Here is a 26,552-nt window from a genome sequence, read left to right on the forward strand (position 1 = left end):
CCAGCCTAGGCAACACAGCGATACCCTGTCTCTACAGAAAAATTTAAAAATTAGCTGGGTGTGGTGGCACATGCCTGTATTCCTATCTACTTGGGAAGCTAAGATGGGAGGATCCCTTGAGCTCAGGAGTTCAAAGTTACAGTGAGCTATGATCATGACACGCACTCCAGCCTGTGTGACAAAAGTGAGACTCTATTAAAAAAAAAAAAAAAAAAAAAAAAAAAAGGCTTTGAGGGCCATATGATCTCTTATAAGTACTCAATGAGTGCAGATGTGTCCCAATAAAACTTTATTTCCAAAACATTGGTCCAAGGGCTATAGTTTACGAAATACTGTATCAGACTATATTACATGCACAGCTAATTTTGTGCATATAATTTTGTGCATGTAAACAAAAATAAACAGACCCATTCCTCCCTTTCCCAATGATAATGTTTTCACCGTAAAATTAAATAATTATGGCTGGGCCCAGTAGCTCACACCTGTAATCTCAGCACTTTGGGAGTCTGAGGCAGGCAAATCACGAGGTCAGGAGTTCAAGACCAGCCTGGCCAACATGATGAAACCCCATCTCTACTAAAAACACGAAAAAAATTGGCTAGGCATAATGGCAGGTGCCTGTAATCCCAGCTACTCAGGAGGCTGAGGCAGGAAAATTGCTTGAACCTGGGAGGCAGAGGTTGCAGTGAGCCAAGATTGTGCCACTATACTCCAGCCAGGTTGACAAAGTAAAACTCCAAGTCAAAAAAAAAGAAAATTAAATAATTACTTTCTAAAATATCACAAAATACATTTAACTAGCTTTCTCCTATTTTGTAATAGGTATTCATGGTGGGATAATGCTATCCCTATTGCCTCGAATGAAGAATAACAACCAACTAACTATGAGATTCAGGTTTAGGATTCAAATTTGAACCATACATATTATACAGAAAGACTGAGCCAAAAAATAAAAATAAAGCATTTAGGTTCAGATCCAATATCTATTTGACCCCAGCAGAGACAAAACTGAGCTCAACATATTGGAACATAACCACAACCTTTTTATTTTTTATTTTTTAATTTTTATATTTTTTAAGACGGGGTTTCACCATGTTAGTCAGGCTGGTCTTGAACTCCTGACCTCAGGTGATCCGCCCGCCTTGGCCTCCAAAGTGCTTGGATTACGGGCTTGAGCCACTACACCCAGCCGATAACCACAACCTTGAATAAAATAACTCCTAGAGAAAATGAAATGGCCTTTGCAAAATTGTAACTGTTAAAAAAATCTAACATCGCTGATTCCATCTTGCTTCTAACCACACAAGCTAACTGCCCCTGCCCATATCTGGGCATAAGCCAAGCTAACTATGGGAAGACTTTAGTTCATGGTTTAACTTGAAAAAAAAGATGGTAATAGTCCCTTCAGGAAACTAATCCCCTCTTTGCTTAGGATGAAACTGCCTTTATAAAAGTAACAGACTGGCCACACAGTTAGAATTATGGTTCAGGAGTCATGTAGCCAGAGGTTACAAGATTTTTAACTTCCCCCAACTGCTCCTAAGATAACATCACTACTGTAGGTCAGGCACAGTGGCTCACATCTGTATCCTAGCACTTTGGGAGGTCGAGGTGGGTGGACTACCTGAGGTCAGGAGTTCGAGACCAGCCTGGCCAACATGACAAAATCCCATCTCTACCAAAAATACAAAATTAGCCATGGTGGTTCATGCCTATAATCCCAGCTACTCGGGAGGCTGAGGCAGGAGAATCGATTGAACCTGGGAGGCCGAGGTTGCAGTGAGCCAAGATCACACCACTGCACTCCAGCCTGGGCAACAAAAGTGAAACTCTGTCTCAAAAAAATAAAATAAAACAGGAAATATTAAAGCTTAAATGCATATATTAGGAAATATGAAATATTAGGAAAAACTGAGATAAGAATAAAATTCCAGATCCTAGAAAAACAAAAATATAGGCCCAAGAAAGTAAGCAAAAGAAAGTAACAATGATAGAAAACAATGAACTATAAAATGCATATAAATAGTAGATAATCAGTACAATCAAAGAGTAATTATTTGACTGTCAGTTTCTGTCCAGGGTGAAGCTATCAGCAGGTATGGCAAATATACAAAGTCAAACTTCCCTAAGGCAGGTTCGGGGCAAAACCAAAGGGATTTCACAGCTATACCCCTGTCTCCAGAATCCATTTTTTAAGCTTTCCATTTACCAATAAACAACAGCTAGTTTAAAAAAGGGAAAAGGAGCCAGGCGCGGTGGCTCAAGTCTGTAATCCCAGCACTTTGGGAGGCCGAGGCGGGTGGATCACGAGGTCAAGAGATCAAGACCATCCTGGTCAACATGGTGAAACCCCGTCTCTACTAAAAATACAAAAAATTAGCTGGGCATGGTGGCACGTGCCTGTAATCCCAGCTACTCAGGAGACTGAGGCAGGAGAATTGCCTGAACCCAGGAGGTGGAGGTTGCGGTGAGCCAAGACTGCGCCATTGCACTCCAGCCTGGGTAACAAGAGCGAAACTCTATCTCAAAAAACAAAAGAAACAAACAAAAAAGGAAAAAGGAGGCCAGGCACAATGGCACAAACCTGTAATTCTAGCACTTTGTGAGTCTAAGGCAGGTGGATCACCTGAGGCCAGGAGTTTGAGACCAGCCTGACCAACATGGTGAAACCCTGTCTTTAAAAAAAAAAAAAAGAGAGACAGAGATCAAGACCATCCTAGCCAACACAGTAAAACCCATCTCTACTAAAAATAGAAAAATAAGCTGGGCATGCTGGTGTGCGCCTGTAGGTCCAGCTACTCAGGAGGTCGAGACAAGCACATCGCTTGAACCCAGGAGGCAGAGGTTGCAGTAAGCTGATATCATGCCACTGCACCCCAGCCTGGTGACAGAGCAAGACTCCATCTCAAAAAAAAAAAAAAGAAAAAAGGATATCCTTTGAAATAAAACATAAATTTGTGTTAAGTGTGATTTTTTTTAATGGGGACCTCAGCCAGGTACAGTGGTTCACACCTATAATCCCAGCACTTTGGAAGGCCAAGGTAGGAGGATCACATAAGCCCAGGAGTTAGAGACCAGCCTGAGAAACATAGTGAGACCTCAACTCTACAAATAATTTTAAACATTAGCCAGGCACAGTAGTATCCCCATAGTCCCAGATACTCGAGACTGAAGCAGAAGGATCTCCTGAGCCCAGGAGTTCAAGGGTGCAGTGAGCCAAGGTTGTACCACTGCATTCTGGCCTAGGTGACAAAGTGAGATCTACCTCAAAAACAAAACAGAATGAAATTTAAAAAACATAATTGCTTGATTCTTTCACAGTAACAATCAGCTTAAAACAAAAACCCATTGTACCAAGCTGTAGAAAAATATTTTCTTTCTTTATTCTGTACGTTTTTTCTTTTTTTCTTTTCTTTTTTTTTTTTTTTAAAGATGGGGTTTTACCATGTTGGTCAGGCTGGTCTTGAAATCCCAACCTCAGGTGATCCGCCTGCCTTGGCCTCCAAAGTGCTTGGATTACAGGCGTGAGCCACCACGCCTGGCCTTCTGTATGTTTTTTCTATTGAAAAAATTTTTTTTTACTCTTTAAACATTTATGTTAAAATTAAGACACAGCCTGGGCGCGGTGGCTCAAGCCTGTAATCCCAGCACTTTGGGAGGCCGAGGCGGGTGGATCACCTGAGGTCGAGATTTCAAGACCAGCCTGACCAACATGGTGAAACCCCGTCTCTAGTAAAAATACAAAAAAGTAGCTGGGCATGGTGGCACATGCCTGTAATCTGAGCTACTCAGGAGGCTGAGGCAGGAGAATTGCCTGAACCCAGGAGGCGGAGGTTGCGGTGAGCCGAGACCACGCCATTGCACTCCAGCCTGGGTAACAAGAGCGAAACTCCGTCTCAAAAAATAAAATAAAATAAAAAATTAAGACACAAACGCACACATTAGCCCAGGCCTACAGAGGGTCAGGATCATCAATATCACTGTCACCCATGTCCACATCTTGTCTCACCAGAAGGTCTTAGGAACAATAACACACATGGAGCTAACATATCCTATGATAAAAATGCCTTCTTCTGGAATATCTCCTAGAGGACCTGCCTGAGGCTGTTTTGTAGTTAACTTTTTTTAAAATAAGTAGAAGGAGAACACTCTAAAATAACAATTAAAAGTATAATATAGTATATAGAAACCATTAACATAGTCAATTATTATCATAATCAAGTATTATGTTCTGTACCTAATTGTATGTGCTATACTTTATATAGCTGGCACTGTAGTAGGTTTAGTAGCACCCTCAATACCACTATCATGAGTAACATATTGCACTATGATGTTACAACAGGTACAAAATGTCACTAGGCCACAGGAATTTCCCATCTCTATAATAACCTTATAGGACCACCATTTTATATGCAGTCCATCATTGTTTGAAATGTCATTATGACTGTATTTACAGGATCTATATGAGAAAAAACACAAAACTCTGATGATGAAAGACATCAAAGAAGAACTATATAAAATGGAGAGATAGTTCATGTTCATGGATAGGAAGACTCAACGTTTTTTTTTTTGTAGAGATCTCATATCTACAAAAAGTACAAAAATTAGCCAAGCATGCTAATGCATGCTTGTACTCTCAGCCACTCAGGAGGCTAAGGTGGAAGGATCACTTGAGCCTGGTAGTACAAGGCTTCAGTGAGCCATGACCACACCACTGCACTCCAGCCTGGGCAACACAGTGAGACCCTGTCTAAAAAAAAAAGAAACCAACCTGATTTAAAAAATTGAACAGACATATCTCCAAGTAAAATATACAGATGGCAAGTAAGTTTATGAAAAAATATTTGGCGGGGCACAGGGGCTCATGCCTGTAATTCCAGCACTTCGGGAGGTTGAGGCAGGCAGATCACGAGGTCAAGAGATGAAGATCATCCTGGCCAACATGGTGAAACCCTGTCTCTACTAAAAACACAAAAATTAGCCAGACATGGTGGCATGCAGTGGCTCATTCCTGTCATGCCAGCACTTTGGGAGGCTAAAGCAGGAGGATCATTTGAGCCCAGGAATTCAAGATCAGCCTGGGCAACATAGCAAGATTCCATCTGTACAAAATACTTTAAAATTGACCAGCGTGACAGTAACATGCCTGTAATCCCAGCTACTTGGGAGGCTGGGATGGGAGAGTCACTTGAGTCCAGGAGTTTGAGAATGCAGTAAGCTATGATCACACTATTACACTCCAGCCTGGTGACAAAGTGAGACCCTGTCTCTAAGAAAAAGAAAAAGAAAAAGAAAGAGGCTGGGCACAGCAGTGCATACCTGTAATCCCAGCACTTTGGGATGCAGAGGCAGGCTGATCACTTGAGCCCAAGAGTTCAAGACCAGCCTAGGCAACATCATGAAACCAAAACTCTACAAAAAAATATGAAAATCAGCCAGGCATGGTGGTGTGTGCCTGTAGTCCCACATACTCGTGAGGCTGAGGTGGGAGGATAATTTGAGCCTGGGAGGTCAAGGGTGCAGTGAGATAGCGCCACTGCACTCAGCCTAGGTGACAGAATGAGACTCTGTCTCAAAAAAAAACAAAAACAAAAACAAAAACAAAGAGAGAGAGATCAACCCTTGCTAACACAGTTGACTGTGACATGAAGGGTGCCAAAACCATTCATTGGGAAATGAACAGTCTTTTCAACAAATAGTGCTTGTAAAACTTGGTATCCAGGGCGAAAGAATGAAATTGGACCCTTATTTACACCATATTGAAAAATTAACTTAAAATGATCAATAACCTAAATATAAGAGTTAAAACTATAAACTCTTAGAAGAAAACGTTGTGGCAAATCTTCATTATATTGGATTTGGTAATGATTTCTTGGATTGACACAAAGCAAAGGTAACAAAAGAAAAAATTAATTGGACTTAATCAAATTTTACATCTGTGCAAACAATGACGCCATCAAGGGAGTAAAAAGACAAACTACAACTTGTGAGAAAATATTTGCGCCGGGCGCGGTGGCTCAAGCCTGTAATCCCAGCACTTTGGGAGGCCGAGGCGGGTGGATCACGAGGTCGAGAGATCGAGACCATCCTGGTCAACATAGTGAAACCCCGTCTCTACTAAAATTGCAAAAAATTAGCTGGACATGGTGGCACGTGCCTGTAATCCCAGCTACTCAGGAGGCTGAGGCAGGAGAATTGCCTAAGCCCAGGAGGCGGAGGTTGCGGTGAGCCGAGATCGCGCCATTGCACTCCAGCCTGGGTAACAAGGGCGAAACTCCGTCTCAAAAAAAAAAAAAAAAAAAAAAATATTTGCAAATCATATATCTAGGAAGGGATAAATATTTCCTATATAGAAAATAAATAAATACAACACAATTCAAAAAAGAGCAAAGGATTCAAATACACATTTCTCCAAGAAGATATACAAAAAAGATCAATAAGCACACGAAACGATGCTCAATATGACCAGTAATTTAGAAAAATGCAAATCAAAGCCACGAGACACCACTTTTCACATCAATTAGGATGACTATCATGAAAAAGAAAAAGAGAAAAATAAGTGCCAGTGAGCATGTGGAGAAATTAGAATCCTTATGTATTGCTGATAGAATTGTAACATGGCACAACCACTATGGAAAACAGTTTGGTGGGTCTTCAAAAAATTAAACATAGATTGACTAAGTGAAATAAGGCAGTCAAAAAAAAAAAAAAAGACAAATACTCTATGTTTTCACTTACATAAAAGATACCTAGGGTAGTCAAACTCTTAGAAATAAAGTAGGATAGTCGTTGCCAGGGGTTGGAGGGAATGGAGAAATGGGGAGTTGTTTAATGAGTACAGAGTTTCAGTTTTGCAAAATGAAAAAGTTCTGGAGTTTGGATGCACAACCATGTGTACATACGTAACACAACTGTTAAGTATGTACTTAACATACTTACATAACTACTAAGATGGTAAGAAAAAAATGCGTTTTTGTTTTGTTTTTTTCTTTCCCCAGAGACAGGGTTTCATTATGTTGCCCAGGCTGGTCCAAACTCCTGGGCTCAGTCAATCCTCCCTCCTTGGCCTTTCAAACTGCTGGGATCACACGTGTGAGTCACCATGCCCAGCCAAGATAGTAAATTTTGTATGTATTTTACCATAGTATTTTCTTAAAGTTAAACATAGAAGTACTCATACGACTTAGCAATTCCATTTATTGCTAAATACCCAAAAAAACTCCAAGCAGAGAACCAAACAGATACTTGTATATCAATATTCATAGCAGTATCATTCACAATAGCCCAAAGGTGGAAACACCATCAACAAACAGATAAAATATGACATATACATATAATAAAATATTAGCCAGAATGAAATTCTGATATATGCTACAACATGGATAACCCTGAAAACATTATGCTAAGTGAATTAACTCTGACACAAATGGATAAATATTATATAATCTACTTACATAAGATACTTAGAATAAGCAAGTTCATAAAAACAGAAAGTGGAATAGAAGATATTATGACTTCCCCTGTACTCTTTAACCAGTAAACAATTGCCACAGTTTGGCCCACTCCAAAACCCTTAAAAACCTTAGCCCCAAACTCCTAGAGAGATGGATTTGAGGTTTCCCTCCATCTCCTCATCAGTGGCCCTATGATTAAACCTTTCTCTGCTGCAACCTGGTGTTTCACCTTATTGATTTGCTGTGTGCATTGGGTAATGAACCTACTTACAATTACAGAAGGGAGAATTAGTGAGTTAATGTTTCATGGATACAGAGATTCTGCTTAGAATGATGAGGAAGTTCCGGAAAAGGATAATGGGGATGGTTGTACAACATTATACAATTGTTGTACAATTGTATAATGTACAATGGTTGTACAAAATATAATTAATTAATGACACTGAATTGTACACTTAAAAAATGACTAAGATGATGAATTTGTTATATACATTTTACTACGATAAAAAGTATTTTAGAGAAGGTATGTAGAGACAGTTTTGGAGCTGTTTTGGTCCAAAAATAAAAGACATGGAAAAGTATAGTTATTAATAAAAGAAACAATAGGGACTGAGTGTGGTGGCTCTTGCCTGTAATCCCAACACTTTGGGAGGCCAAGGCAGGTGGATCACTTGAGCCCAGGAGTTTGAGAATAGCCTGGGCAACAACGTGAAACCCCATCTCTCCAAAAAATACAAAAATTAGCCGGGCATGGTGTCATGCACCTTTAGTTCCAGTTACTCTGGAGACTATGGTGGGAGAATCATCTGAGCCCAAGGAGGTCAAGACTGCAGTGAGCCATGATCACACCACACTACACTCTAGCCTGGGTGACAGAGCAAGACCCTGTCTCAAAAAATAAAATAAAATAATAAAATAGGTTGGGCACAGTGGCTCATGCCTGCAATCCCAGCACTTTGGGAGGCTGAGGCGGGCGGATCACTTGAGGTCAGGAGTTCGAGACCAGCCTGGCCAAAATGGTGAAACCCTGTCTCTACTAAAAATATAAAAATTAGCCAGGTGTGGTTGTGGGGCCTGTAATCCCAGCTACTAGGGAGGCTGAGGCAGGAGAATTGCTTAAACCTGGAAAGCAGAGGTTGCAGTGAGCCAAGATTGCACCACTGCATTCCAGCCTGGGTGACAGAGTGAGACTCCATCTCAAAATACAAAATAAAATAAATAATAGAGCCAAAATGTTTTTTTTTCCTTAAAATAATTTTTTTAACATGCCAATGGGAATACTTAGTAGTGAATATACAATGCAGAAAAGAGAGGGGAGAATTTCTTAGGCAATGCCTATCAGTAGGCAAGTAGAAATGGGATGTACAACATAAACAGAAATAATGAACTTAGGAGCATGGGTAGTTGATCCATAGCACAACGCGTAAGGGCCAAATAACTGTGTAAAGATGTGTGTGGATAGCTATTTGTAGTAATGGGAGTCTGTGGAAGTTCTCTTCCGCTTGCTTCAATTTTCTCAGTGAATTAGGAAGCAATTCATTAATTACTGACAATAAGGATAAGAGAGGAAATACTGGGATTTGTTGAGAGAAGAAAAGACCCTCCTGAGGGAGGGTGTGAACTAGGGAAATATGAACGCTTAAGAGCATTAAGGGCTCATGTTTTTTTGAGACAGAGCCTTGCTATGTTGTCCAGGTTGCTCTTGAACTCATAGCCTCAAGCGAGCCTCCTGAGTAGCTCAGACTACAGATGCATGCCACTATACCCAACTATCAATTTTACTGAAGATAAGCAAACAAAAACTATGTATGTGGGTGTATATATATATAATCTTAATATATGTATATAAGGTATGTGCATGATGTATGTATAAGCACAGAGTTCAGAAGTATACACACCAAATTGTTAATAGTGGTTATTACTAGAGAATGTATGTGGATACATATACACATGTGTGGGTAGAGGTAAAGGTGAGGTGGAAGAGACTCCTATACAATTTGAATTTTTAACCAGCACATATTATTTTTGGGATTCAAACAAAATATCTTAATGTAGGTTAATAAATAGCTTGAAAGGAGAATTTAGAACAATGTTCAATCTACAGCACTTTGATTAGGCAAATCCTACATCCTAATTAAACATGACCATCAACCTGCAGTAAATGTGACCATAGCAAGACAATATGAGAAAAGCTGAAGTATCACTCACCTTGAACACTTCAGAAAAGAAGCCAGACCCTATTTTTTCACAGGTGAAATCATCCAAACGCGTCAGTCTGGAAAAGGCACTTATAAGAGCTCTATATGAAGATGGCCAAACTCTTCCGACCTGGCTCACATTTCCATCTCCTCCACCACCTCCTTCAAACTCTTCAAGACGCTCTACACGTGGAGGAAATCCCGCAATTGAATTCCGTTTGCTCCGATCCATAGTCTCAGTAATCACCTTTTTCTTCTTTTAAGAAGGAACTCCACACATAAATTTTTGTTGAATTTCACCTTTCTGGTTTGACACTAAACAAGAGATCAAAAAAAATTCCATTTAAATTATTTAATGAATAAATACATAGCATTACATGCTCAATGCAAAAATATTTCATTTCACATTCTAGTTCTCGGTTTTCAGATCTAAAAAATGCTTTATGTCTTTACCCTCAAATAACACTGATATATTTAGAGCCCAAGATACAGTCAGTCTTCGCCATGAGTAGAATATCATAAAGATCACCAATTACATTCTAAGTAACAAAATAACAATGATAATATCTATCATTCATTGAGCACCTGCTTTCTAGGAAACATAGTATAAGAGCTTGACACACATCATGACATTTGATTCTCAGATAATCCATGATATAAGGATTATTATGCTCATTTCACAGAGAGATAAAAAAATCAGTCACTAAAAGGCAGAGATAAAATTAAAATGGAGGCTGGGCACAGTGGCTCACATCTGTAATCCCAGCACTTTCGGAGGCCGAGGAGGGTGGATTACTTGAGGTCAGGAGTTTGAGACCAGCCTAGCCAACACAGTGAAACCCCATATCTACTGAAAATACAAAAATTAGCCAGGCATGGTAGCAAGCACCTATAATCTCAGCTACTCTATTATTTATTTGGACCTGGGAGGCAGAGGTTGCAGCGAGCCAAGATCATGCCACTGCACTCCAGCCTGGGCAGCAGAGTGAGACACTGTCTCAAAAAAAAAAAAAAAAAAAAAAAATTAAAATGCAAAGCCTGTCTGCTTCTTTTTACCAATGCCCTTTACAGCCTCATATAATTTTCTCTTTATTTGAAAAATTAATTCCAAATACATAAAACAAAGATTACAAGGAGACTTTAAAATTATATATTATATAATTTTTAAAAAGGAAAACTATATCTAAACGCAATCTAAAAATTCCCTGTTGATGAAACAGCACAGTCCAGTAGAAGTAACTATAGAAGGCTCCATCCCATCTGGTACATAACTAAGAATAAAGCATAAGCCTACTTTTTCTTTTCTTTCTTTTTTTTTTTTTTTTTTTTTTGAGACGGAGTTTCGCTCTTGTTACCCAGGCTGGAGTGCAATGGCGCGATCTCTGCTCACCGCAACCTCCGCCTCCTGGGTTCAGGCAATTCTCCTGCCTCAGCCTCCTGAGTAGCTGGGATTATAGGCACGCGCCACCATGCCCAGCTAATTTTTTTTTTTTTTTTTGTATTTTTAGTAGAGACGGGGTTTCACCATGTTGACCAGGTTGGTCTCAATCTCTCGACCTTGTGATCCACCCGCCTCGGCCTCCCAAAGTGCTGGGATTACAGGCTTGAGCCACCGCGCCTGGCAAGCCTACTTTTTCTTTTAGCCTGTCTCTCCCTATTTCTACTTTTTTCCATGAGACTCAATTTTAAGGGTTCTATGCAAAATACAACATTGTGATTCCTCAATTAGTGAAATAGTTTCATAAAGGAGGTGGCTACCTACCCAGTTTACCACTACCACTTCCAACCAAGCCCTGCAACTCAAAGAAAAGTGGCAAGAATCCCAGGGCCATCTTAACAACATGAGTCTGCCTTCTTAGACATTGCCAGAAGTCAGCACTGTATCCAGTGCGTACAACCACAGTTACCTTCCTGGCTATTTGCAATTGGAATAAGATATTCCAGTCTCAATGGCAGCTTTCTAAAATGGAAGCCATGTAAACTCAGGAGCTGCTGGCCAAGGCCATTTTCTACAATACTGCCTGGAAGGCAGAAGCCAAGAGATTGAGGCCAATTTACAGGGGGGAAACATTTCCCTATTCTGCTCTAATCTCCAATTCTTAAGGCCTAACTGCATCCTGAGGTTCCATGAGATCTCCCTAAATACTTTTGCTTAATCTAGTTCTACCACGGTCTTCAAAGAAGGAAGAATACTCTGAGTTCCCAAATAACAAAACATTTAAGTTCTTCCATTAAATCGGTGCTAAAAAATGGCATCAGCACCAGACCAAATATTTACATCCACAAGAACAAAAATTTAGGGTTGGCTGGCTGCAGTAGCTCATACCAGTAATCCTAGCACTTTGGGAGGCCAAGGCCAGAGGATCGCTTGAGCTCAGGAGTTTGAGACCAGCCAGAGCAACATAGTGAGACCTTGTCTCTACGAAAAAAATGTAAAAATTAGCTAGGCATGATGGCATACACCTGTAGTCCTAGCTACACAGGTGGCTGAGGCAGGAAGACTGCCTGACTCCAGGAGTTTGAGGCTGCAGCAAGCTACGACAGCGCCACTGTATGCCAGTCTGGGCAACAGAGCGAGACCTTGTCTCAAAAAAAAATTTAGGGTTATAAGACAAAAACTTTGCAGTCACAAAAAAGAATGAAATCATGTCCTTTGCAGCAACACAGATGCAGCTAAAAGCCATTATTCTAAGTGAACTAATGCAGAAACAAAAAACCAAATATCGCATGTTCTCAGTTATAACCAGGAGCTAAATCTTGGGTTCACATGAACATAAAGATGGAAACAACAGACACTGAGAGTTCCAAAAGGAAGGAGGCAGGCAAGGGCTAAAAAAACTTCCTATTGTGTATGTTCACTATCTGGGTGATAGAATCAGTAGAGGCCCAAACCTCAGCACTACACAATACCGTTGTAACAAATCTGCCATACCTCCTGAATCTAAAATATAAATAGAAATTTAAAAATAAAACACAGGCTGAGCACGGTGGCTCACACCTGTAATTCCAGCACTTTGGGAGGCCAAGCCGGGTGGATCACTGAGGTCAGGAATTCAAGACCAGCCTGGCCAACATGATAAAACACTGTCTCTACTAAAATTAGCCAGGCATGGTGGTGGACACCTATAATCTCAGCTACTCAGGAGGGTGAAGCAGGAGAATCGCTTGAACCCAGGAGGCAGAGGTTACAGTAAGACAAGATCATGACATTGTACTCCAGCCTGGGCAAGAAGAGTGAAATTCCATCTCAAAATAAACAAAGTAATAAAAATCAAAATAAAATAGCCAGGCGCGGTGGCTCACACCTGTAATCCCAGCACTTTGGGAGGCTGAGGCGGGTGGATCATGAGGTCAAGAGATTGAGACCATCCTGGTCAACATGGTGAAACCCCATCTCTACTAAAAATACAAAACAGTAGCTGGGCATGGTGGCGCGTGCCTATAATCCCAGCTACTCAGGAGGCTGAGGCAGGAGAATTGCCTGAACCCAGGAGGTGGAGGTTGTGGTGAGCCGAGATGGCGCCATTGCACTCCAGCCTGGGTAACAAGAGTGAAACTCTGTCTCAAAAAAAAAAAAAAAGAAGAAGTTACTGAGAAAAATTGCACAACCACCCCATAGTATACCATTTTTATAAAAATGTATTTTTAAAAGTATGCAAAACATTGGATACATCTTTGTAGCAAAAAATAAATAAATAAATAAGAAAAAAGAAAAAGAAAAATACACAATATATACTACTCATGAGCGATGGCTCACATCTATAATCCCAACACTTTGTAAGGCCAAGGTGGTGGACTGCTTGAGCCCAGGAGTTGGAGATTAGCCTGAGCAACATGGTGAAACCTCATCTCTACAGAAAATACAAAAATTAGCCAGGCATGGTGGCATGTACCTGTAGTCCCAGCTACTCAGGAGGCTGAGGCAGGAGGATCAGTTAGGCCCAGAAGGTCAGGGCTACAGTGAGCCATGATCACATCACTGCACTCCAGTCTGGGCAACAAAGCAAGACTCTGTCTCAAATAATACTAATTATAATATATATTATATATTATAGAAAAGCAGAATAGCATAGTGATGAATAGTATGATACCCACAGCCAAACAATGTAGTTTCAAATCCTTGCTCCATAACTTGTAGTTACCTGAACTTGGGATATGTTATTTAATCTCTCTAAATGTCTAGTTCCCTATTTTTAGAATGAAAATAAAAACAGTGCCTATGTTATATCTATTAACTCATTTAATCCTTACAATAACCACAAGGTTATTGATCAAGTAGTACCTGATCAACAATAAGCATTCAACTCATGTTATAATTATCATTAAAGATACTACATATTCATAGTGAACGTCTAAAAGCATGAACGAGGCCAGGCGCAGTGGCTCAAGCCTGTAATCCCAGCACTTTGGGAGGCCGAGGCGGGTGGATCACGAGGTCGAGAGATCGAGACCATCCTGGTCATCATGGTGAAACCCTGTCTCTACTAAAAATACAAAAAGGTGAGGCAGGAGAATTGCTTGAACCCAGGAGGCGGAGGTTGCGGTGAGCCGAGATCGCGCCATTGCACTCCAGCCTGGGTAACAAGAGCGAAACTCCGTCTCAAAAAAAATAAAAAATAAAAAATAAAAAATAAAATAAAATAAAAGCATGAACGAAAAATGAAGACCAGGCGTCCCCAAACTACGGCCCACGGGCCACATGCGGCCCCCTAAGGCCATTTATGGGCCCCCCGCCACACTTCAGGAAGGGGCACCTCTTTCACTGGTGGTCAGTGAGAGGAGCACAGTATGTGGCAGCCCTCCAATGGTCTGAGGGACAGTGAACTGGCCCCCTGTGTAAAAAGTTTGGGGATGCCTGATGTAGACACTAAATTCATAATAGTATTTGCCTCAGGGGGAAGGAAGAGAAATGACAAGGAAAGGAAACAAGAGACTAAGATTTTGTTTCCTTAACTTGAAGAAGTGGCCAAGTAATTAAGGTGATGAATTGCCAATAATATTTTTGTTTCCTTTTATTGAAAAATAAGGCAGGGTGTGGTGGGTCACACCTGTAATCCCAGGACTTTGGGAGGCCAACATGGGCAGATCACAAGGTCAGGAGATCAAGACTAGTTTGGCCAACATGGTGAAACCCCATCTCTACTAAAAATACAAAAATTAGCCAGGCGTGGTGGCAGATGCCTGTAATCCCAGCTACTCGGGAGGCTGAGACAAGAGAATCATTTGAACCCAGGAAGCAGAGGTTGCGGTGAGCCAAGATCTCGCCATTATACTCCAACCTGGGTGACACAGCGAGACTCCATCTCAAAAAAAAAAAAAAAAACCTATGACAAACAACACACAAAATGATATATCTGTTGTTAATCTGATCATTTTTCATTAACTAATATTTGTTAATTCTGGGTGGTGTTTATTACACTATACTCTTTTCTGCATTTATGTTTTTTTAGTTTGAAAAAAGTTTAACAGTTTTTTCTTTTTTTTTTTTAAGTCTATTTGTCATGCAACAGCTATGTAGCATGCTTAGGCCAAAAAATTGAGAACAATTTGGCAAATAAACAACATCCCAGTGTGCAAGCCAAGCCTCTAGACTCTCAAACTTTTATCTGCCAAATTTCCACTGTAGCTTTTGGTCCTAGGAGTATTTATATCTTAGGCTATAACTTCAAAATCATTAGGTGAATTTTTGGATGGCCTAACTTATTTAAGTCCACAAACTTAAAATACTAGGTAGGAGGCCAGGAGTGGTGGCTCACACCTGTAATCCCAGCACTTTGTGAGGCCAAGGTGGGCAGGCAGATCACCTGAGGTCACAAGTTCGAGGCCAGCCTGGTCAACATGGTAAAACCTTGTCTCTACTAAAAATACAAAAAAATCAGCCAGGCATGGTTGTGCACGCCTGTAATCCCAGCCACTCAGGAGGCTGAGGCAGGAGAATCACTTGAACCCGGGAGGCAGAGGTTGCAGTGGGCTGAGATCCCACCATTGCACTCCAGCTTCAGCAACAAAAGTGAAACCCTGTCTCAAAAAAAAAAAAAATAAATGGGTGGGAGCAGTGGCTCATGTTTGTAATCCCAGCACTTTTAGAGGTTCAGGCAGGATGACTGCTTGAGCCCAGGAGTTCAAGATAGGCCTGGACAACATAGTCAAACCCCTGCCTCTAAAAAAATACAAAAATCAGGCTGGCATGGTGGTGCATACCTGCAGTGAGCTGTGTTTGTGCCACTGCATTCCAGCCTGGGCAACAGAGCAAGAACCTGTCTCAAAAAAAAAAAAAAAAAAAAAATCAGAGAGCTCATAACAAACACTGATATTTAGTGTAGAGCCCCTATCACATGCTAAAGTAATATTAATGATTAGATAGTTGAGATGAGTGGTAAGAAGTAGAGTCCTCTCCATGAGAGTAAGAACTGTATTAATCCATTTTGGACAAGTCCTGAGCAAGAGAAAACTTCCAAACCATGCCTTCTGCTCCCTTGGCCAACATACTAAAGGACTACATTTTAAATTAAATCAACCAAGCTATAAATGGCTGTCAATTTAGTCTGATAAATTTTAATAACTAATAAAAGGCAGCAAAGGTGTACATGCACAAACTCTAAAGCCAAGCCTGATTTTACGAAATCTGGAAATGATTACTTTTAAAATAAGAAAGTACATACTTGAAATACACAACATTTTATGATGGTTTCTGCCTCTAGATTACCTCTCTTGGTCTTATTTATGGAGTATTATCTATTGATACTAATAGTGTCCCTCAAAGAATATACATTTTTTGTATGTTAATGCATATTAATATATACATTTTATATGTGTGTGTGTGTGTGTGTGTGTGTGTGTGTGTACCTCTCTTGGTCTTATTTATGAAGTATTATCTATTGATACTAATAGTGTCCCTCAAATAATATAAATTTTTTGTATGTTAATGCATATTAATATATACATTTTATGTATGTGTGTGTGTGTGTGTATATATATATATATATATATATATATATATATATATATCTCCACACAATGTATCTCTTTTGGAACAGAGATAACTACAGTTACCATCAAATTACCAGAAAAATATAAGGCGTTATTGTCACAATGGTGGAGGTGTGGGATGAGCACTACTGGTATTTTAGTGGGCAGGGGCTAGGGAAGCTAAATATCATACAATGCACAAAACAAAGAATTGTTCTTCGTTAAATGCCAATAGTGCCCTGGTTGAGAAACACTGTGTTAGAAAAGCTTAATCATTTTTGTTCTTAGACTAGAAAATAGCATTTAGCAGTCTTTCAAAAATGTCCAAATTATGTGGCTTATGAGGATACAAGTAATTTTTTACTGACCAAGTTCTCTACTTAAATATTATAAACTTGGATGTTCAAAACTTTTTCTTTTCTACACAGGTAGGTTTGTTTTTTCGAATATTAATTACAGTTATATAGAGGTTGATTTGTTTTTCACAAAGAAAATATAATTAAAAGCTTTGATTGGGGAAAGTAATTTGAAAAGCTACCAATAAAAAAAGTTGGTGAACGGCCGGGCACGGTGGCTCAAGCCTGTAATCCCAGCACTTTGGGAGGCCGAGGCAGGTGGATCACGAGGTCGAGAGATCGAGACCATCCTGGTCAACATGGTGAAACCCCGTCTCTACTAAAAATACTAAAAAAAATTAGCTGGGCATGGTGGTGTGTGCCTGTAATCCCAGCTACTCATGAGGCTGAGGCAGGAGAATTGCTTGAACCCAGGAGGCGGAGGTTGCGGTGAGCCGAGATCGCGCCATTGCACTCCAGCCTGGGTAACAAGAGTGAAACTCCGTCTCCAAAAAAAAAAAAAAAAAAAAAAAAGTTGGTGAACTAAATAGCCTATCTTCAATATTATATATATTTTTTTATCTTAACAAAGTAAGAATTCCACAAATTATTTTCCAGAAATATCAAGGAAATTTTTAGGACTCTCAGACCACATTCCTGTCTGAAATGCTTCTGGAAGTAATTACTGTAGCCACTATTTATTTACTATAGACCATGCATTCTACCAAGCGTTTTGTATGTTATCTCTAATCTTTATGACAACTCGGCAAAGTATGTATTATCACCTCTAAATAAAGAGAAAAAAATCAAAATCCTGAGAGATTATGACTTCTCCAGACAAATAACTAGTGACACTCAGGACTCAAATCCAGTAGTTTCAAACCTAAGCACTTCCCATTTAACATATCTCCTTCAAAAATACAGTCAAATTTCTGCGAAAAATGATTTGTGGGTTAGCTACGTAGAAAGCACCTGACTTCGCCGGGCGCGGTGGCTCAAGCCTGTAATCCCAGCACTTCGGGAGGCCGAGGCGGGTGGATCATGAGGTCGAGAGATCGAGACCATCCTGGTCAACATGGTGAAACCCCGTCTCTACTAAAAATACAAAAAATTAGCTGGGCATGGTGACGTGTGCCTGTAATCCCAGTTACTCAGGAGGCTGAGGCAGGAGAATTGCTTGAACCCAGGAGGCGGAGGTTGCGGTGAGCCGAGATCGCGCCATTGCACTCCAGCCTGGGTAACAAGAGCGAAACTCCGTCTCGAAAAAAAAAAAAAAAAGAAAGCACCTGACTTCAAACTATACTACAAGGCTATAGTAATCAAAAAAAAAGAAAGAAAGAAAGCTACTACTATTCCCCAATTTCTCTGAATAGGGAGACTAAAAAGTGTACAAATGATAGCTCTCCCAGTGTCTGAGGCAAAAGCCTTCCTTCATTCAATCATATTCTACAGACATAATTAGCATTGATTTAAACAGACTTTCTAAAGAATGGATGCCACGCTGACAAGGAAAATATAACAAATCCCAATCATTCTCTATTTTCCATTCAAATGCACATTATCTGTTATTTCTTACCCATTCATTTCACCAAAACAAGTAGATAAAACAATAGTGCAGACACAAACATAATCCTGGAATGCACTAAAAAGCTATCTACCAACAGGTAGCTGGATTAGGCAAAGTGTCAGCCAGCAATCAAAAATTGTCAATGTCCGGCCGGGCTCGGTGGCTCAAGCCTGTAATCCCAGCACTTTGGGAGGCCGAGGCGGGTGGATCACGAGGTCGAGAGATCGAGACCATTTTGGTCAACATAGTGAAACCCCGTCTCTACTAAAAATACAAAAAACTAGCTGGGCGTGGTGGCGCGTGCCTGTAATCCCAGCTACTTAGGAGGCTGAGGCAGGAGAATTGCCTGAACCCAGGAGGCGGAGGTTGCGGTGAGCCGAGATCGCGCCATTGCACTCCAGCCTGGGTAACGAGAGCGAAACTCCGTCTCAAAAAAAAAAAAAAAAAAAAAAAATTGTCAATGTCCATCTAAATACAGAATCATATGTACACAAAGTTGGTAATATTATCCCACAAAATAAGCAAAAAGGATTTCTGAGAATTCAGTGAACTTTTATACCCTAGATAGAAAGAGCAGAAAAAGAGGCCAGGCACGGGGTGGCTCGTGCCTGCAATCCCAGCACTTTGGGAGGCCAAGGCAGGCAGATCACGAGTTCAGGAGATCAAGGCCATCCTGGTGAACACGGTGAAACCCCATCTCTACTAAAAATACAAAATATTAGCCAAGTAGTGGTGTGCACCTGTAGTCCCAGCTACTTGGGAGGCTGAGGCAGGAGAATCTCTAGAACCCAGGAGGTGGAGGTTGCAGTGAGCTGTGATCACGCCATTGCACTCTAGCCTGGGTGACACAGCAAGAGCAAGACTTCATCTCAAAAAAAGGAAAAAAAAAGAAAAAGAATGCAAACATAACATATCAATATCCTCATCACATTGTTTTCTTTCTATAATCATAAAAAGTCCCTACCTAATTCAAAATAAATTCAGGATTCATTATGAGCAGTATGTAGCCCAGAAAACTGGCCATTTATTTTCTAGAATGAGAATACTGAAGAGTACATTAGCTAGGTGTCAATACCAAACACATGGCAAATCTATATGACAGGTCTGCTCAGCTGTTTTCCTTTCTATGGACCAACACAGCAAATACAGACACATTTCAGAATGACTGTCTAATTAAAAATAAAAGCAATACTGCTGAGCTTGCCATCCTGCTGTGAAATAATGAGTTGCAGTTTCCATTCAAACCAAAGGCAATCTAGCATAAAAACTGGCATCCCTATCTAATTAACCATGAATATACACAATGGCATATATTAGAAGTAGACAGATCAAAAGCCAGTTCTTAAAAGCATATTAGCTCTTCTAAATAAGCATCATTTTGCTGTGTAACTTCAATCCACCAGGCCCTAAGCCATGACATAAAACAGAAACTTAGAGGGGGAAGTTATAAAGGCAGTTAGAGGTGAAATAGTTTAATCTTTTGATCAATTCAGGAATCCCCTCTATTGACTCAAATTTTTTTTGGAACAGAGATAACTACGGTTACCATAACATTACCAGAAAAATATAAGGTGTTATTGTCACAATGGTGGGGTTTAGGATGAGCACTACTGGTATTTTAGTGGGCAGGGACTAGGGAAGCTAAACTGAGTAGACTAGGTGCAAGGCATTATGACAGGTGCCATAGTATTTACTGAGCATTTACTGTTATGTCCATAACAATCCTATAAAATAGATACTACTATTACCCGCAATTTACAACTGTGTAAATGAAGGCATTAAGGAATTATTTAACTTGCTCAATCTCATGACCAAGAAGTGGTAGAGCCGGCTGGGCATAGTGGCTCACGCCTATAATGTCAGCACTTTGGGAGGCCAAGGTGGGTGGATTACCTGAGGCCAGGAGTTCAAGACCAGCCTGGCCAACATGGTGAAACCCTGTCTTAAAAAAATATAAAAACAGGCCAGGAGCGGTGGCTCAAGCCTGTAATTCCAGCACTGTGGGAGGCCGAGGCGGGTGGATCACGAGGTCAAGAGATCGAGACCATCCTGGTCAACTTGGTGAAACCCCGTCTCTACTAAAAATACAAAAAATTAGCTGGGCATAGTGGCGCATGCCTATAATCCCAGCTACTCAGGAGGCTGAGGCAGGAGAATTGCCTGAACCCAGGAGACAGAGGTTGCGGTGAGCCAAGATCGCGCCATTGCACTCCAGCCTGGGTAACAAGAGTGAAACTCCATCTAAAAATAAAAATTAAAAAAAAATAATTTTATATATATATATATGTGTTTGTATATATATATATATAAAAGAAGTGGTAGATTCAAACACAGAGATTGTACTCTTAATCGCTACATTAATATTGCCTTTCTGGTAGGAGGATGTACAAAATGGAATAAAACATGACTCCATCTTTCCAGGAGCTCAGTCTCCCAGAAAGACATATGTAAATCAATGAATATAATGCAGTGCAATAAGATAATTATTAATGACAGATAAGAGGGAAGGCTTAATTAAGGTACTGGCAGTGAGGACAGAGAAGTGAGAGAAAATAAGTGATCTATTTTTTTTAGAGATGGGGGGGTCTCAGACCGGACATGGTGGCTCATGCCTATAATCCCAGCACTTTGGGAGGCCAACACGGGCGGATCACCTGAGATCAGGGGTTCAAGACCAGCCTGATCAACATGGCAAAACCCTGTCTCCACTAAAAATACAAAACAATTAGCTGGGCGTGACGGCAGGTGCGTGTAATCCCAGCTACTCAGGAGGCTGAGGCAGGAGAATCGCTTGAACCTGGGAGGTATAGGTTGCAGTGAGCTGAGATCGCTCCACTGCACTCCAGCCTTGGTGACAGAACGAGACTCTGTCTCCAAAAAAAAAAAAGAGAGAAAGATGATAGGAGTCTCATTATATTGCCCAGGCTGGACTTCACAGGCATGATTATTGCACACTACAGTCTCAAACTCATAAACTCAAGGGATCCCCTTGGCCTCAGCTTCCTTAATAGCTGGGACTACAACCCAGCATTACCATGCTGGGTAGAGATAAGTGACATTTTTAAAAAGGTGATCAAGGCTGGTCACAGTGGCTCACACCTGTAATCCCAGCACTTTGGGAGGTAGAAGAGGGTAGATCACCTGAGGTCAGAAGTTCAAGACCACCCTGTCCAACATGGAGAAACCCTATCTCTATTAAAAATATAAAACTGGCTGGGCATGGTGGTGCATGCCTGTAATCCCAGCTACTAAGGAGGCTTGAGGCAGGAGAATCGCTTGAACCTGGGAGGAAGAGGTTACGGTGAGCCGAGATCGTGCCACTGCACTCCAGCCTGGGCAACAAGAGCAAAACTCCATCTCAAAAATAATAATAATAATAATAATAATAGTATTTCTACTATTTCATAGGTATGAAAGATTTCAGCTGGGCACAGTGGCTCACACCTATCATCATAGCACTTTGGGAGGCTGAGGCGGGCAGATCACCTGAGGTCAGGAATTCAATACCAGCCCGGCCAACATGGTGAAACTGTCTCTACTAAAATACAAAAATTAGCCAGGCATGATGTCAGGTACCTGTAATCCCAGCTACTCGGGAGGCTAAGACAGGAGAATTGCTTGAACCCAGGAAGCGGTGGTTGCAGTGAGCCGAGATCGAACCACTGCAATCCAACCTGGGCAGCTGAGCAAGACTCCTACTCATAAAAAAAAAAAAAGAAAGAAAGAAAGATTTCAACAGCATTTCAGACTAGCTGGAAGGAAGCAAATCACAACCTGTAACAGTTCACACAATACAGGTGACAGTTAAAAATCTTCAATGATATCTATTGCTTATAAAATTATTTAGCCTGGCATTCGAAGACTCTGCTCTACTATAATTAGCCTAATCATTATTCCCACACTTAACCCACTTTTCTGATGTAGTGTTGACCTCCTACCTCAGCTTATACCTTTCTGATATAGTGTTGACTTCCTACCTCAGGTCATTCTGGCTCTCGTAGCAATCTGACTATACTACTTTCTTGGCACTCAATTAATGTCTTTTTGGTCTTCCTAGCTCCACTCTCACACCTTTTTCAATCTGTTTACCAGGCTAAGTAAATTGGCGAATCATTCATGTGTCATACAAAAGTTCTGCCTCATTTGACTCCTACCCACATCTCCAGCCTCATCTGTCTCCATTACTCTATCCACAGTCACAGTCTACTCCAAACATAAAGAACTGCTATATTTGTAGAGCCCTGCTCACACTTCAATATCTACGCGTGTAATATTCTTTCTCCCTGGTGTGTTCTTCCCAGCCTCTTCCACTTGACTCTGTCAGTAATCATCTCATGTTGGAGGTGTTCTCTGACCCTTCAATCTAATTTTCTGTGCTTTGATACCACCCTGAACAAGTCTTGGTTATTACAGTCATCATACAGTATTTTAATTGTTGCTTATCATCTCTTTTACTGGACTATGAGCTTCATAACGGCTTGGACTCAAACTTACCTTCAAACAAACTATGGCAATACAAAGTGTAATGCTACAATATTGAATCAAAATGTACAGTGGAGAAAAAAGAAAATAAATAGGACGTCGAGATTCCACATTTTCGATGTAAAAAACATACTCATTCTTTCATTCACTCAACCAACATATTCTCTGCCTCCTGGGTTCAAGCAATTCCCCTGCTTCAGCCTCCCAAGTAGCTGGGATTACAGGTATGCACCACCATGCCCAGCTAATTTTTGTATTTTTAGTAGAGATGGGGTTTCACCATGTTGGCCAGGCTGGTCTCAAACTCCTGAGCTCACGTGATCCATTTGCCTCAGCCTCCCAAAGTGCTGGGATTACAGGGGTAAGCCACAGTGCCCAGCCTGTTTTTAACTTTTTGAATTGTGGGCAAATTATCAATAATGTATATCTTCTCCTTTAAAATCTTCTGCATTTTCCAATTATTCCTTAATAAATATGCATTACTTTTATAATCACCAAAAAATTTTTAGCGTCCTCCCAAATTACAAATTCCTACCAAAGTAAATGCTATGCAATGTGAAAGTGAAACAAATGTTGACAACTTTTTGTCAGATTATAATTATACCTAATACAAAGAATAAAGAGACTAAACTTTAAAAAAAATTTATGATTTCTACAGTGAAATCATTGTGAAAGTCACTGTGAAAAATACTCTTGTGTAATTGCCCAAGGAAAACACTGACTACAAGATCAACACCACCCTAGTTTTCCACACTACAAAAAAAAAAAAATTTTTTTTTTTTTTTTTTTTTTGAGACAGAGTTTTCGTCTTGTTGACCAGGCTGGAGTGCAATGGCTCAGTCTTGGCTCACTGCAACCTCTGCCTCCCAGGTTCAAGCAATTCTCCTGCCTTAGCCTCCCAAGCAGCTGGGATTACAAGTGTACGCCACCATGACCAGTCCAAAAAGAAAATTATATCATTCTATTTTATTTAATGCAGAGGAAAAGAGAACAGCCTCCTTACTTGTTCCAAAGACAAATTAATAAATAACACCATATTTAATCAGTATAATGATTTACAGTTTACAGTTCACAGAGCACTTTGACCTTCACGATAATTGTTTTCTTGTTCCCATTGGATAGATTTTAAAACTACAGACTGAAATGCATAAGGCTCTTCTATTTTTTTTACTCAAAATCCAAAAGCCATAAAAGAAAAGACTGAGGACCAGGCATGGTGGCTCACACCATTACACCCAGCACTTTGAGAGGCCAAGGAGAGCAGATCACAAGGTCAGGAGTTTGACACCAGCCTGGCCAATGTGGTAAAACCCCGTCTCTACTAAAAACACCAAAAAAAATTAGCTTGGCATGGTGGTAAGTGCCTGTAGTCCCAGCTACTCAGGAGGCTGAGGCAGGAGAATCACTTGAATCCAGGAGGCAGAAGTTGCAGGGAGCCGAGATCGTACCACTGCACTCCAGCCTGGGTGACAGCAAGACTCAGTCTAAAAAAAAAAAAAAAACACTGAGAAGTCTCTCTATATAAAAATCTAAAACTTCTGCTTGGGAATGAAAGAAGTCAGGAGATAAATATAAAAATGAAGAAAATATCTCCAATACATATCACCAATAAAACATGTATCTTTTTAGAGAAATTCCTAGAAATCAGTAGGAAAGTGACCTATGACTCAACAAAAAACAGGTAAAGGATTTAAACAGGCAGTTCACAGAATAGGAAATATGAGTGACTCCAATATAAAAAGATTGGCCAGTCCGGGCGCGGTGGCTCAAGCCTGTAATCCCAGCACTTTGGGAGGCCGAGGCGGGTAGATCACGAGGTCAATAGATCGAGACCATCCTGGTCAACATGGTGAAACCCCGTCTCTACTAAAAACACAAAAAATTAGCTGGGCATGGTGGCGCGTGCCTGTAATCCCAGCTACTCAGGAGGCTGAGGCAGGAGAATTGCCTGAACCCAGGAGGCGGAGGTTGCGGTGAGCAGAGATCGCGCCATTACACTCCAGCCTGGGCAACAAGAGCGAAACTCCGTCTCAAAAAAAAAAAAAAAAAAAAAAAAAGATTGGCCAGGCACAGTGGCTCACATCTGTAATCCCAGCACTTTCGAAGGCTGAGGCAGGAGGATCACTTGAGCCCAGGAGTTTGAGACCACCCTGGGCAACACAGTGAGACCCTGTCTCTACAAAAAAATTTTGTAAAATTAGACAGGTGTGGTGATGCATGTTTGTAGACCCAGCTACTTGGGAGGCTGAGGTGAGGAGATCCCTTAAGCCCAGAAAGTCAAGGTTGCAATGAGCTGTGATTAAGCCACTGCACTCCAGCCTGGCCAATAGAGTGAGTCCTGCTTCAAAAATAAAATGTGTGTGTGTGTGTGTGTGTGTGTGTGTGTGTGTGTGTGTGTGTGCGCGCGCACGCGCGCGCACGCACAAAAGCTTAACCTTCAGATAATATTCTTAAAAATTAAAATACTTATGCCAGGTATGGTGGTTCACCACTGTAATCCCAGCACTTTGGGAGGCCAAGATGAGTGAATCACCTGAGGAGTTTGAGACCAGCCTGGCTAACATGGCAAAATTCTGTTTCTACTAAAAATACAAAAAATTAGCTGGGCTTGGTGGTGCAGACCTGTAATCCCAGCTACTCAGGAGGCTGAGGCAGGAGAATCACTTGAACCTGGGAGGTGAAGGTTACACCTCATGCCATTGCACTCCAGCTTGGGCAACAAAAGCAAAAAAGCCCATTTCAAAAAAAAAAAAAAAAAAAACGGCTGGGCACAGTGGCTCACGCCTGTAATCCCAGCACTTTTGGAGGCCAAGGCAGGAGGATCACCTGAGCTCATTAGTTTGAGACCACTCTGGGCAACATGGTGAAACCCAGTCTCTACTAAAATACAAAAAATTAGCTGGGTGTGGTGGCGAATACCTGTAGTCCCAGCTACTCGGGAGGCTAAGGCAAAAGAATCACTTGAGCCCCAGAGGCGGAGGTTGCAGTAAGCTAAGATCGCACAACTGTACTCCAGCTTGGGCTGGAGTGAGTGAGACTGAGTCTCAAACAAAAAAAAAAAATTAAATACTCTGAAGTATCATTTCTATCAGACTGACAAAAATCGAAGGTCCATAACAGCAAGGCATAATATTAACAACACTTATCCTTTAGCCAGAGTGATTTCTGCTACTTAGAGACTATGATTTGGGCAAGTCACTTAAATTATTTATTCATCAATGTATTTATCTGAAAAAAGAAGGTAATAATAGTACCTACCTCAAAAAATGTTATTAGATTGAATAAGAATGTATACAAAGCACTTAAAACAGTACCTGACACATAATAAGCACTGTGTAAATATTAACTATGACATAGCCAATGTTAGTGAGTAAACAGGAAACATATATTAGAACAACCCATAAAAAAGGGAACTTAGCAATATATTTCATAGTAATAAATGCATATATCCTTAAAAAAAAAAAAAAAAAAAAGACAGCGTCTCCTTCTGTCTCCCAGGCTGGAATGCAATGGTGTGATCTCAGCTCACTGCAACCTTCGCCTCTCA

At 40.7% G+C, this 26,552-nt stretch overlaps 1 protein-coding gene across 3 annotated transcripts in view; it reads right to left on the bottom strand.

The window, feature by feature from the left end:
- TESK2 (testis associated actin remodelling kinase 2) overlaps positions 1-26,552 on the bottom strand; it is a 165,022-nt gene that overhangs the window by 119,058 nt on the left and 19,412 nt on the right. For 2 of the 3 annotated variants that reach the window (XM_074380715.1, XM_010347426.3), the window contains exon 2: positions 9,663-9,967. In XM_074380715.1, the coding sequence (XP_074236816.1) occupies positions 9,663-9,884 (222 nt within the window). In that variant the 5' untranslated portion in view covers positions 9,885-9,967. Of the gene's footprint in view, positions 1-9,662; positions 9,968-26,552 lie in introns of those variants that run through there. The other variant, XM_010347430.3, reaches the window with a different exon arrangement.

The sequence above is a fragment of the Saimiri boliviensis genome, chromosome 11 (assembly GCF_048565385.1).
Source record: "Saimiri boliviensis isolate mSaiBol1 chromosome 11, mSaiBol1.pri, whole genome shotgun sequence".
Lineage (NCBI taxonomy): Eukaryota > Metazoa > Chordata > Mammalia > Primates > Cebidae > Saimiri > Saimiri boliviensis.